The sequence below is a fragment of the Copidosoma floridanum genome, unplaced genomic scaffold, assembly GCF_036245765.1.
Source record: "Copidosoma floridanum isolate Cflo_tuat_1 unplaced genomic scaffold, Cflo_Japanese_pri ptg000040l, whole genome shotgun sequence".
Lineage (NCBI taxonomy): Eukaryota > Metazoa > Arthropoda > Insecta > Hymenoptera > Encyrtidae > Copidosoma > Copidosoma floridanum.
In genome coordinates, this window is record NW_028321917.1 from 1,473,324 (window position 1) to 1,488,417 (window position 15,094).

Here is a 15,094-nt window from a genome sequence, read left to right on the forward strand (position 1 = left end):
TATTTCTTACACTCCTTACAGTGAATTTTCGTTTAAATGCAATTATAATAACTGTCACATCACTTTCTCATAAAGAGCATTTCTTTTTATTCTACTGTTTTTTACGGCGTTGGTCCTAATAACGGTTACACTGATAGTGTTGCATGATATCGGGTAGGTTTTTCTATCGGTAACAAGTAAAACACAATACTTTCCTTCAATTCATCTCTTAAAAACTTATTACTTTGAATGTGTATGTTTTCTGTACAACATCAGCATAAAACTATGGTGATTTCGCAAAATGGATGTTCAATTATTTATACGCTTCTATATTTACTTCCTACTCAATAACATTAAGTTCATTTACCAGTTTGAAAAACAAAATAGGCAGTGTAATTGTTTTGCTTATGCATTAAGTTTGCTTTGTAACGTTATTTTATAAAATTATTTTTAAAAAGTGGTGCGAACGTATCTTTTATGATTACTAGGGCGCTCCACGCGCCAATCCCCCAAACTTTTTTGATTAAACATATTTCTAATAATTATTTCATCTAAATTGAATGATTAAATTTTAACAATAAATCTAAGCTCAAACGAATAAAATGACCTCGATTAGCCTGTACGGCGCTAGATGTAGCCAGCGCTTGTCTACTTAATCTCATATGTACATTTAAATTTACCGCCTTTCATCCCTCACAACCAATCAGATCACGGCGTATTCTGTCGACAGTCACGTGATAGTTATTCTTTTAGAATAGATAAACACATATTATATTACTTCTAGCATTATCTACGAAGGATATAAGGAACTGTTTATTTCTAGCCGATCACCTTAAGTTAGAAGAACACATCGGCAGAACTTGTGAATCCGAGTTAGGTGATTCGCTGTGGGGTTTTTACAATTCTACTGGTCTAAGTCTTAGTCCTTATCATCTCTGTTAACGAAGACTTTTATAAATATACCATTATGAAAATTTTAATTTCTAAACAGTCACTGACACCAGTCACAAAGCTTTTAGCTCAAAATTATGAAGAACCGTACCACAGAATATTACTGATTCTCATTTATTTTGACCAAAAATTTGACTGATCATGTTACTTGGCATAGAGTACTACGAACAATATTACAATATATAATTTTATATACTTTTTCTTGTTACGTGCATGAAATAAATTTTCTGAATCATCATAATGCTGAGTAATTTTTCAAATACATTGATGATTTTTTAAAATATTTCCTAACAATTTAGATCGTTGACTGATATTCATCGATGAAATATAAAAATATTGGCGATTTATGGTATAAAATAGATACGCTTATCTACACAAACCACACTTGTGATTTTACACATATGTCTAAAGCTAGTGTACTTTGCATTTTTTTAATAAACAAGGGTAAAATTTTTGAATGTATGTCATGAAAAAAGGATACAAAATGAGCATAATCCCACAACATACCGAAGATATAGTGCATTCATAAGATTATCTTTAAATTAACACCTGTATCGTATTTTTGTGAGCTATGGAAACGATACATGTATAACTTATAAGTATAATGGAAAGCATTAATTTTTATGTTTAATACTATTTTACCATAAAAAAACGTGTTTAAGATAATATCATGCTTGTCTACCCAATAAATGTAGTTAGAAATTATTGAAAAATGCTTACAAATTGTTGTTTGACATATTTTCATATACTAGAACTGCACAAAAGTACAAGTTAAACCTTTAACACATTTTATAGCTTGTATTCGCTTCTTTTTCTCAAACCCCCAACTAATGTTAAATAATTTACTTTCAGTAAACTAAAAATTAATTATAAAGAACGTTAATTATCTCATTCTAGAATATTGAAAATAAATCCACTACTCGCCAATATATTGCGTACGAAAGAAAATCAATACAGCATTACAATGGAAGATGGTATTAATAAATTTATTGGTAAAATGACTTATACACATGAAATTACAGTAGCAGATACCAAGATATTACATAGTGGAAAACTGGCACCGATCGAGATTACTGTAGCTACTCGTTGTAGTAACAAAAAGGTACGTTAGTACAATAAAATGTATAATTTGTCACATCCTATGCATAATTTATAAGTTAATTTTTCATCATTTCTATAAAAACAAGTACTTATTTTCAGCCTACGTTGATTTGAAGTACTACTTTATGTAATGTTTGATACAAAGTGTTCTTTAAGTTGAGTTATATTAAATAATTCTGCATGCATTTAAAGCTAAAGTAAGAAATACTCACCCTGAGTGCATACAGTCCTATGGGAATTTATTACTACAATGAATCTATTGCTACAAGCCTTGGTGACGCTGCGCTTACCAATGAATATATAGTATTATATACAGCTTACATTGCATTATTAGCTCACCTTTGTGCTATTTTCTATTTTTTGTCTTTTAAAATTTTTTTGTAGTTTAAGCAGTGGGTGCTTGGGTACCCAAGAAAGAAGTTGTACTTCTATAAAATTATTTGGCAGATAATATAATGATCAATATAAATTTACCGCCTATGAAACGATATTGTGTATAAAGATGGTGCAATTATCGTTGGAATAAGTATACCTACGTTAGTTGGGTGTGGTTTTAGGAAATATTTTTATATCTTATAACAGAACAATTATAAACAATGTTAAATGGCACAATACGATATAAACAATATAGTTGCTGGCCAGTACAAGACTATGCTCTGTCATCGAATCTTCGGATGCTTTCGAAATAACTTCCTGAAAAAATAAGAAATACCCTTGAAAAATAGCAGATCGTTCAACTGTACCCTTTTTCACACGTTTAATTTAAAATATTTGCAATTTAACATATAACCTTCTGGAAAAATCATTTAAAATAACATTTATAAGAGCTGTATCAACCTCCCAATTTTGGTTTGAAACATTACCATAAGATAAACCTACTTCATTTTCAAATAGATCTATAAGTTTTTTTTTTTTCTTAATACGCGTAAAAGCTCGTACGTAAGTACATCTTTTCTCGTTATTTTTATCTTGTTTTTTATCAAATCATTGTTATTGTCGATCTATTTGTATTCTTTAATTTCTTTAAGTAAGCTAACAATCAAATTAAGCACACTGAACGTAAAGGAGAGTAAGTGTGCTAGGCTACGCTACAGTGGCCACAGAGATCATCCGCGGGTGCTACTCTTTCCCTCGAATTAGCAGTTGTGCAATTCAAAGAGTTTGGAAAGCACGGGGTGAAGTGAGCTTTGCTCATTCATGGACGGAGGCCACAATTGGTCTGTTAGTTCGAAAGTTATTGTTAATAGTTGATATGACAACTCTTGCTTTATTTAAATAGATCCCCAAGCGATTCTGCGTCATTCTTCCTTTGAAAATCAAATGTAAAACGCTGTCAATTAATAAAGATTACCATAACTTTTTAAAGCTTTCTCTTGTTTCAATTTTTAGCGAGATTGATCTGTACAACATCCATATCAAAGAAATAATTTCCACCATTACTGCATAAACTTGGGCTCCTCCCACCTCTCTGAATTTTGAGCTGAACGTTTTCCCTTATTAACAATGAGATAAACGTCCTCAAGTCAGAAAATCACATTAATCACAAAGGAAAAATTGTGAAAGAAAAAAACGTAATAAAAGTCAATTATTGTATTATTACAAAATTTTTTTGGTCGATATGTAAAAAGAAAACGGCGATCTGTTAGAGGCGTATATGGAGAACAAATACATCTCAGTATTACATTTTTCTTATTCATGTTTATTCATGTATATTTGGCGACGTTTCGGTGGCCGGTACGCCAGCCTCATCAGGTTGAAGCTAAAGATACAAAAAACGCACTTTTGTGAGAAACACACAAACGATGTAACACTTACGAAGGTTGACAACAAGGATTACCTATTTTAGACAAATATTAACATTTAAATTGAAAAAATTCGCAAGTACAATACATTTAAGATTTGCTTAGTTATTTCAAGAACCGCATGTTCTCTCGTCGGCGAAGAAATATGAACTGTCGATCGAGCTGTATGAGCCCGCACGGAGAAAGATTAGCACGACAAACAGAAACCGAGTAGGAAAGGAGGGTAATAAACTCGCGCTACAGGTGTTTAAGTTTCTTTAATAGTGGAAAGTATGTACGATTGAGCAAGCATGCTTTCTTTTCAAGACATGTCATAACAATGCCTTGACTCTCACAGATACAAAAATAGCCAAATGTTACGGGCTTCAGAAAATTCATAAAGAAAACGTTCTAATCCGTCGAATAGTTTCTCTCATTTATAGTCCTACATATTTTGTCGCAAAAATAATTTATAATGAATCAAATAATTGTATTATAACACCAAAATCTCACGTAAACAACAGCTTTAAACAAAAAAACAAATCAAAAAATATTTTGGTTAGCCATAAATATCGATTAGTTTCTTTGGACGTCAGCTCCTTATTCACTAATATCCCCGTTGATCTTGTACTTAAAAGTATAGACAAAAGAACTTGTACCATCTTACAGAACTCAAAAATACCCACAGAAAAAATTAGAAAATGCACACAATTTTTATTCGACGATTTTTTCTTCTTATTCAATAATTATTTCTATAAACAAATCTTCCGTACGCCTATAGGCTCTCCAATTTCTCCCTTATTTGCCGATCTTGTAATGGATGATTTGGAAACTGATATTGTTTGAATTCATTAAAAGAACAATTTAATCACAGTCCTGCTTTCTACTTCCACTATGTCGACGATATAATACTCTGTATAAAAAAAAAATACATAGATTCTGTACAAAATATTTTCAATTCATATCATCACTTGTTACAATTTACACATGAAGTAGAAATAGACGGAAAAATCAACTTTTAAGATTTAACCATTTTAAGAAAAAACAATCATCTTGAATTTAATTGGTTTCAAAAATCTACCTCTTCCGGACAAATGCTAAATTACTTTTCAGATCATCCAATAGGCTTAAAAAGAAACATAGTTTTTAATTTATTAGATCGAGCTGTATTACTATCAAGTAGAGACTTTCACAAAGCAAATATCACAAAAGTTAAAAAGTTACTACTACAGAATGATTATGCCATAGAGCTTATTAATAAAAACATAAAACGTAGATTGGACAAACAAAATACATCTGAAAAACAAAAAATAAAAATGTTTCAACACCTATAATATCTTCTAGTAAAATAGGTCTACCATATGCAAAAAACAGCTACAACAAGATATTGACACTATTGAAAGACTACAACATTTTTACTTATCCTATTATTAACAAAAAACTTGAAAAAATTGTTAAATTAGAGAAAGATAAGACCAAAAACTGGGACGAAATCAACGTCATCTACAGATTCAACTGTAAACATCCCGGATGTCCAGCTTCTCATACGGGCAAAACAAAACGAACCTTAAAATTCTGGACTAACGAACACAAAAATAATAAAAATGTAGGATCAGTAGTTCATTCTCACGAACTTCAATATAATCACACGTTTGATTGGGACAGTATAAAAAATTTTAGACAGAGAATCCAACTACCTCAAAAAAATGATATCTAAAATGATACACATAAAGCATAATAAACCTAGTATTAATAAACAGGAAGACACATGTTTGCTTAATCGTACATACTTTTTACTATTGAAGAAACTTAAACACCTGTAGCACGAGCTCATCACCCTCCTTTCCTACTCGGTTTCTGTTTGTCGTGCTTATCTTTCTCCGTGCGGGTTCATACAGCTCGATCAACAGTTTATATTTATTCGCCGACGAGAGAACATGTGGTTCTCGAAATAACTAAACAAATCTTAAATGTATTATACTTGCGAATTTTGTCAATTTAAATGTTAATATTCATCTAAAATAGGTAGTTTTTTGTATTTTTACACGGAGAAATAAATAACCGTAATTTTTACCGCAAGAGCAACTGTAAGTAAGCAAAATGTGAAACTGCGACAGTCACTATACTTTTTATCGTATTTTAAGGGTAATTTTTACCCCAGTAACATTTTTCTCAAAAAGACTATAATTTTTACCGTGAAGCAACTGTAATTTTTACTCAGCTGTTAAGGTAAAGCTAGGGTCACGTAGTGCAAATGAGAAACTATAAGACAGAGCAGACATCTGCTGCAACTGCTTTACCTGCAAATTGACACGTCTTATGTTGGTATTTATCAGCAGTGTTAATAATGAAAAATTTGTAAGAAAAACAACACCCATACTCACGTTTGTATTATTCACTAACATATTCAGCTGTTAAAATGAAAATATTGTAATAGAAATTTATTGATGAACACAGTTTTATTTATTATTACGTTTCTTACAATGAAGTTATTGCCTTTAGATGTATTTACAGAGTATGAGGCAATACAATCACTCAAGTCCGTATCCTGGCACAGGCAAATTTTCTAACAATAATTAACAGACAGGTGTTTCTACGCTATTGACTTTTATTGCGTCTGGGTTTGATTTTTATTTAGCAGGAAGCAAAGAATATTTCTAAGCAGACAAAATTGCTTTTCTTGTTGGATAAAATATTTACACTGTAATTATTTACCGTTATTTATATCGCTTGTACAAACAAAAGACGTGTCAACTTGTAGGTTAAGCCGCTACAGCAGACATCTGCTCTGTCCTATAGCTTCTCCTCGGTACCACGTGACCCTAGCTTTACCTTAACAGCTAAGTAAAAATTACAGTTGCTTTAATGGTAAAAGTTATGGTCTTTTTAAGACAAATTTTACTGAGATAAAAATTACCCTTAAACTGCGGTAAAAAGTATAGTAACTGTCGCAGTGTCACAGTTTTACAGTTGCTTTTACGGTAAAAATTCCAGTAATTTATTTCTCCATGTAGCTTTAGCCCGATGAAGCTAACATATCGGCCAGCGTAACGTCGCTAAATATTCATTAATAAAAAAAATAACATACTGAGTTGTATTTGTTTCTCACATTCACCTCCAACAAATTGCTGTTTCCTTTTCTACATATCGACCATTGATAATGGAAGGTGCTCAAACCATTAAATTTTCACAAAAATTTTTTTTTAATCATAAAAATTTTGAAAAATGTAAAAAAATTACATAATCAGTTATGTAACGTACGATAGTATAGGTGAGACTCTACGCTCCCTCTCCTCAAACCTCATATCAAGGGGCCCTAGGGCCAAGGGAAGGGAAGCGCGAGCAAGGAAAGAGTCTATCGGGGGAGTACACGACGAGCCTTTGAAGGGAACACACGCGCTATCTTGCCTATGATGACGGTATCTTGAATAAAGATCCTTGAAATAATAAGTGCTGATCATTTTCACGAAGCACCTCCTTACCAATATCTTCCCTACGTAACAGTTTTAGTGCTAAGTATGGGGTCTGGTAAGAGTCGAAATTTTTTTTCTTTTCTTTTATTTTACGCGTTACAAAAATTCCGCCGAGAAGCACACGTAGTGCAGTGCCGCGAAAACACAAAGATTTGGAATCAAGAGCCGAGGATTCAACCAGAGGCAAGAGTAGCAGTTTACAAGCAGCGGTTACAGCAGCCCGGAAGCCAACAGGACTAGGGTAACGATTCCTGATAATCACAGGATCAAGAAGACAAAAGGCAAGGAAAATGATCCCAAAAATTTTATTCCTATTAGTGTGCATATCGACTAGCACGTGAGTACATATTTAGTAAAATTAATTGTATCCCTTACTCCCAAGGCAAAATAGGAGAGGCACTAATTAGATAGAGATGAGAGCGTTGGATTTTTATTCTTTTATCCTATACATATATATATATATATATATATATATATATATATATATCTCTTCCTATATTATATATTAAACTCAGTGAGGCATTCCACACAAACCCCCCACTGCCTCCCTTTTGCCCCCCCACTAACCCCCCACAATATAAGGTAAAAATCCGTTATTTTCTAGCTTATTTTGACATATCGTAGTTTTTCTCAAAACCCTTCACAGCCTCCCACCGCCCCCCCCCCCCCACCGACCCCCCACAAAATATTATATGAATAGTAAAGAAGTATGGTATAAGTCTTTATTCAAGCCAGGGGGTTTAACCACGTATGGCTTCATGAGATAATAACAATGTATGTTTTAACATTTAATCAAATAGTTACAGATTACTGCACAATACTATAATCAGCTAAACTTAAATACAATCAATTGTACTTCGATTTACTGGATTCCTTGGTTTCTTTGTAAGCATAAGGTTTTTCGTGGGCTGACTTTTTTTGTTAGCATTTTGTACTGTTGCATTTTGCCAGCCCTGTCAATGTGTTAAAGTCTATTACCACATTCCTACCAAATCACATGGAAATATTGTATAGTATTTTTTCTCAAAACATCCCACATTCACTGTACGTTATATAACTAAGTACGTTTAAAAACCAACTTATATGGAGTTAACAATATCTTGAAACCAAATAATATATACACATATATTAGTGCGCATACTTATTATATCATCATCACTTATACAGTCCTTTAATACACAATTCTTCTTTTTACGTACATAAACTTAAGTTAAATTTAGAGTATCATCAATATAAACAATGAAAGTTTCGCATCACTTTAAAAGTCATCTTATAAAGCCTGATTAAACCACGAAGACTTACGTCCATTTCTATTCTGTTTTAAATTAATGCTGAAATTGGTACAATAGATAAACACGATATACATTTATGATATGAATTATTAATTAATAAATTTTACCTATGCATAGAAAAATAATAACTAATAATAATTGAATCATGTTATGAATATTAGATACATTATTACATTCAAGAATTTTTTTCCAAACTATATTTTCAATCTCGAAACTGTTTTCTCTATCGACTTAAACAAAAATTCCAGTTTTATTTTTGCATCTTGATAAAGCCACATATAATTGACCATGAGAACATAAAGGTTTTTTTTAAGTATAATCCCACACTATCAAAACTTTGACCTTGAGACTTATTCATAGTCATAGCAAATGCTACAACTAATGAGAATTGTTTTCTCTATAAAATAAAAGGTAATGATGAAGCATTTTCAGTATTTAATGTAATTCTTGGAATAAAAAATTTATTACCAATTTTTTTTCCCTTTACTATTTCACCTTATACGTTATACTTCAGTAATTTAGTAATTCGCAATCGTGTGCCGTTGCATAATCCGTCTGATATACTCAAATTTCGAATTAACATTACTATTGTACGTATTTTTAATTTAAGTTCATGAGGTGGCAAGCCTTCACGAATGTTGTTTAACATTTCTACGGGAAAATTTTTATAAATATTATTATCTGATTTATCAACACCTTTATATGTTGCAGTATCGATGCTGTAATAAGTTTTAGTTTCCCCATGTAATTTACTTCAAATCTTATTGTTTAAAAAAAAAGTATATTCATTACGTAAAGTAAGTATCACGTTATTGTCAAAACAGTTGCTGTAATTACCAAATATTTTAGTACAGACATCATCTGTTATCCAGGATTTAGAAATGTTGAATGTTTCTATGTACCCTTCTCCAATTCTTAACAATAATTTTGAAAATTCGTTATTACTACAACGGATATTATTTTGTAATCTTAAAATTTTGAAGAAGTTTTATAAAAATCATGATTTAATGGTTTCTTCTATTATTATGGTTCTATTACCGTTTTTTATAACTGGACGGATTTGTCAAAAATCTCCTCCTCATACTATTAATTTATCACCAAAGCAAAGTTTTGTATTACACAAGTCTCTCAACGTTCTATCAACAATTTCTAGAGCTTTTTTTGGAATCATAGAAGCCTCGTCTGATATTATTAAATCAACTTTCCTTAATTTTTTTTTTCAGTTTCAAATTCTAAAAATACACTCTCAATACTATCTAAATATAAAGGTAAACGGAAAGTTCTATGACTGGTCATACCTTTTTGTAGTAATACAGATGCAACTCCTGTCCAAGCCATTGAAAAAACATTTTTACCTCTAGAAATAAAGTAATAAACTAGTGTCTTATATAAGAAGGTTATTCCGGATCTACCAGGACCATCTATGAAATGTACGTTTTCATCTTGTTCACAAATAGTTTTAAAAATTTTTCTTTGATCTTCATTTAAATTTGTGTACATTATATCGAACATTTTTTTGCTGGAAGATATTTCCTCAATATTGCAATTATTTATATAGTTGCTAATAGTTGGTGTCGGTAAACTCAAAGACTCACATGATTCACCTTTTGATACCAAAATTTGATTAATATGTAGAAGAACACAATTATTATCATCATTATCGAAGTCTTCCGTAAAATATTTTTTATATTCATTTCATATTTTATCTCCTTGAATGTTTTCTGAAATTAAAAACCAAGCAAAAAATTGTCTTAACTGGTATGGAAACATAATTGTTATGGCTTCTTTAAAAATAATGTCGATTTCAGAATTATGTTCTATTAAACCCATTGCAATTGCAGTATCCCTGAAATTTTTATATGTTTTTCCATTATATTTTTTAACGTCTTTAAACGATGTAGCCCCATGTAATATTTTGAAAATAAATTTAAAAAAAAAGCGTTCATGATCTTTTGGAGATACTATGTTTAATTTACCGACAGCAATATTTTTCAGTATAATTTTCCTTTTTTTCCAAATTTTAAGTTTATTGTCAAAAATGTAATGTTCTGGAATGTTAACATATTTTAATGTTTTTGCAAAATCATCTACTTTATTTAATTCAAACCAAGCTGTGATTACAAATCATTACAAATCATTAGGAATCACAAATTCCCACTAAAAATTTGACGTGGTGTTATAATTTTCCAACAATTACTTTACTGTGTAACTGAAAAAGTTAAGAATAAATAAGAATAAATACACAAGAATTATGAAAATGTATTTCCTATAAAATATTTAAAAGTTGGGGGGTTGGAGCGCAGTGCGCGCAGGGGGGCGTTAGCCCCACTAGTATATATATATATATAGAAATATATATATATTATTCCACCATATTTATATATATCATATCAATAAATGTATTATTTCGTTTGCTTCCTCTTTTAGTGTTTTTTCTCAAACGCAAAACATAAATCGAGCGATAAAATATACTTGAAACGCATTAAATAAGCAGAATTTTTGTTGGGAAAACGATTCACGTGATAAAAGAATTTGAGAACAGGGGGAAAAATCAGTGACTCATAACGCAAAAACTCGACGAGTCGGTTGAAAACAGGAAACAGCAGAGCTCAGAGAGAACAGCGTCTTAAGGAGAGGATAAGTGTCATTAATTTGAGCGAGCACAGAAAGTAGGGAAACTCTCTCGCCCGTCTGTTCTCTCTCAAGCTGCTGCAGCTAGGTGAAAGGGACCAAATATTAGGACCTGAACATAACATATATCGTATTGAGAGCTGGTAGGGCTGAAGTGCACATTACATGTTGTCCCGCATGACTTCCCTATTGACGCGGAAGGAATCATAGGGTGGGATACTTTTAAGCGATATCGGAGCCAGACAACCGCCGCCGAGAATATAATTAAATTAGAAGATGTAGAGATACCACTGTTAAAGCCTGAGTGTTTTAAAATACCTGAGAAATCGAGACAAATAATTTATGCGCGAATAATAAAAAGCAAGAATGAAGCAGAATATGGCTGGATACCCCTCCAAGAGATAGAGGAGGGAATATTATTTGGGAACTTTATAGCGAGTAATGTTAACGGAAAAATAGTTGCAGAATGTATTAATATGAGTGATAAGATGAAATATGTGCCTGTTCTGGAACTGGAGCTGCTAAAATACGAAGAAATTTACCGGAAGCACTTAGACTTTGAAGAGGACAATGTTGAGAGTTTGGGGAAAGCAGTGATGATGTTATTTAATGGAGAAATAAACGATGATAGAAAAAAAAACAAAAAATTTTGCGAGGGATGAAGAGGAGCTGGGGAAACTGAAACGGGTGGATGGAATAATGCAACTCGTAGACACAGCTGGCTGCAACGATGAAGAAATAGAGCATGTGATAAGACTGGCCGAGTTAAACCCTTACGTATTTGGCCTTGACGGAGAACCTCTGAAAGCAACGCGTTTTGTCAAACACCGAATAAAGACGACAACAGATAAACCAATAGTTGCAAAGAGGTATAGATACCCACCTTCGATCAGAGACCAAATGAAGACAGAACTAAAGAAAATGCTAGAGCAGAGGATAGTGGAACCATCTACCTCCCCGTACAGCTCAAACACTTGGATTGTAGCAAAACAACTGGGGCCAAACAACGAAAAAAGAGTAAGAGTACATTACAGTAGTTGACCTTAAGTTAGGATTTTTTCAAGTTGAAGTGCACGAAGATGACGCGCACAAAACGGCATTTTCGGGGCCGGACGGGCATTACCAATACAAAAGAATGCCCATGGGGTGTAAAGACTCGCCGAACGCTTTTTAAGGGCAATTGCGCTAGCACTCGCAGGCTTGCAAAGTCATGAGGTTGAAGTGTATCTTGATGACATAATGGTTTTTGCAACCAATCTTAAAGAGCATGGGGAGCGATTTACTAAATTATTGAAACGATGAGCAGACGCAAACTTGACAATCGAACCCAAGAAGTACTAATTTTTGAAGAGGGAAGCAAAGGTGTTGTGCCATATTGTTGGTAATGGACAAATAAATACCTATCCTAAGAAGATAGAAACAGCCAAAAATACCCACGTCCGACAAATGCAAAAAAGATTAAATAATTTTTGGGATTTTCCGGATATTATAGGCGATTCATAGAAGGCTTTGCGAAGTTAGCCCGACCATTATCTATGCTATTAAAAAAGGGCACAAAATTTACGTGGAGTGACAACGAAGAAAACGCATTCAAAACTCTTATTGAAATACTATGTAGCGGACAAGTACTCGTTGCCCCAGACTTAAAAAAACCCTTTATCGTCTCGACAGATGCGTCAAATTTCGCGATTGGAGCGATCCTTAGTCAGGGAGAGATCGGAAAAGATAGACCGTGTGAGTACGCATCTCGCTGCCTTAAAGGGAGTGAACTTTGCTACCTGACATACGACAAAGAGTTATTGGTGATCGTATTTGCAAAGGAGCAATTTAGACCATATTTATACGGGCGCAAATTTACGGTGATTACAGACAACGAGCCGCTGAAGCACTTTCACTCATCTAAAAAAAACCAGACATTCGTTTTAACAGGCTCAAAGCGGAACTGAGAGGGTATGATTTCGAAGTTATATACCGCCTGGGCGTAAACAACGGACCACCAGATGCATTATCGCAAAATCCAATACTAAAAGAGGGGAAAGTGAATCCCGAACGGCCACACCAAGAGCTATACCAGCAAGCAGACGAACAAAAGAATGAAGAACTGGCCGATACCGACGGACCACCGGTGCGCATATTTAAAGTACAGGCAACTCGTAAGAAAAAAATTCCAGGCAACCTGAAGAAAATAAAAATTTATGGCACCGACTCAGAAAACTCGAACGGTACAACACGAAAAAGAACACGATATCGGGGCGAGAATAGCGAAAAAGGTTCGGATATGAGTACAGAAGGTCAAGAAAACGGCGATGTGGACTCTGAATCAGAGGATCCTAACAAAAACAATTCGCCGCTGCAGCAATCACTAAGGAATCAAAACGAGGGAAAAGTACGAGAGGTTGCAGAAAAAGGAGAATTAATTTCGCAGGGGACAGCAGACAGAAAATTGGGCTACATCAAGAGAAAGCCAGGCTTTCAAAAGGGAATAACTGCCACAAGTACGCCAGCAATACTAGCACGAAGAGAAAAATTACGGAAGACACGTAAATGACAACTTGACACTTTGTATAGACAGAAACCGCGTTTTTCAACTACACAACTGACGACAATTCTGTCGAGAGAAATAATAATAGCTAATTGTGATACACTATTACATAACGTTACTAGCAAAAATCAGGAAGTAATTACAGAGGAACAGGAAACTACTACAGAACGAAAGGAAGAAAGCATAAAACAAGTGAAGGAACTTTCAACAAATGAACAAGAAGAGCCGAACATATACGATTTATGAGAGGGAAGATCCGACGAACTACGGGCTCTAGTAACGATAAACATTAAAAAGCGAGACGTAGAAGGCAGACCGAAAATGAGAATAAATATGTAAGAACCTCGTGAGATAATAACAACAGAGAAAGCAGCGTTACACACGTCAGCAGATGAAAATAAAAACACTTATGACGGGGCAAACAAGGTCCAGTTGGAGGAAAGTGAGAACACGGTACGAGACGAACGCAATGATCACTTAGAAGTCGCACCCCCAGATAAATGGTTAGATTATTTAAAGGACAAAATGCGAAGAGAAACTTGTAAATGAGCACAACCTAGTAGCACTCTGATAAAAATATCGGAAATACCATCCGACCCACCCGGAAACTGTTCATTCCACAGCCTTCTATGGTTGTACGAAGTCGACATCTCAACTGCCGAGTTACGAACAATTCTGCGGAATTCTAATCTATCACAAAAATGAAGAGAGCTGAAAGAAACAAAGGAAATTTTGGAGTCACAAACGAGGTATGTAAACGACGATTGTACTCATGTGTTCTCTCAAGAATTTAAGAAAAATATTTGTGTACATTTAGCACTAACCAATGAAAATTATATTTACACTCATTACATTGCTATGACAAACGGTGAATTTGGCCATTTACATCTAGAAGGCATAGGTAAAATGCATATTATATGCCTCTTATACAAGTTTCTAGTGCGACAAATACAGAACATAAGTCAGGGACAGAGCCCCAAAAATACCGAAGCAGTAGTAAAGGAAGTGAGGAGCGTAAGCATGGATCCGAACTAGACAAGAGAGTGGAAAGAGACAAGCGAGGGAAGGAGGACAAAAGTAATTCAGAAAAGGAGCAGATACAAGTTAGCATACGGAAAAACGGGGAGAGCAAACAAGCAGCGACGATGACAGCAATGAAAGTACAGTAGAGGGAGAAGAAGAACAAGCCAACGAGTTAAATGACGCGCTATGCGAAACAGAGAGCGAGGACGAACCCAACACAGTCATACACTCACGTAGAAGTCAGACCGGGAATGGAGATAGATACGTGAGAGCCTAGCAAAATATTAACAATAAAAGATGCAGCGCTATAGACAAGAGCAG

General features: G+C 33.7%; 1 protein-coding gene across 2 annotated transcripts in view; it reads left to right on the forward strand.

Annotated features, from left to right (window-relative positions):
- Nucleotides 1–15,094, forward strand: part of eIF2D (eukaryotic translation initiation factor 2D) — a 256,632-nt gene that overhangs the window by 175,547 nt on the left and 65,991 nt on the right. For both annotated transcript variants that reach the window (XM_014359242.2, XM_089597809.1), the window contains exon 6: nt 1,828–2,032. In XM_014359242.2, coding sequence (XP_014214728.2) covers nt 1,828–2,032 — 205 coding nt within the window. The remainder of the gene's footprint in view (nt 1–1,827; nt 2,033–15,094) is intronic.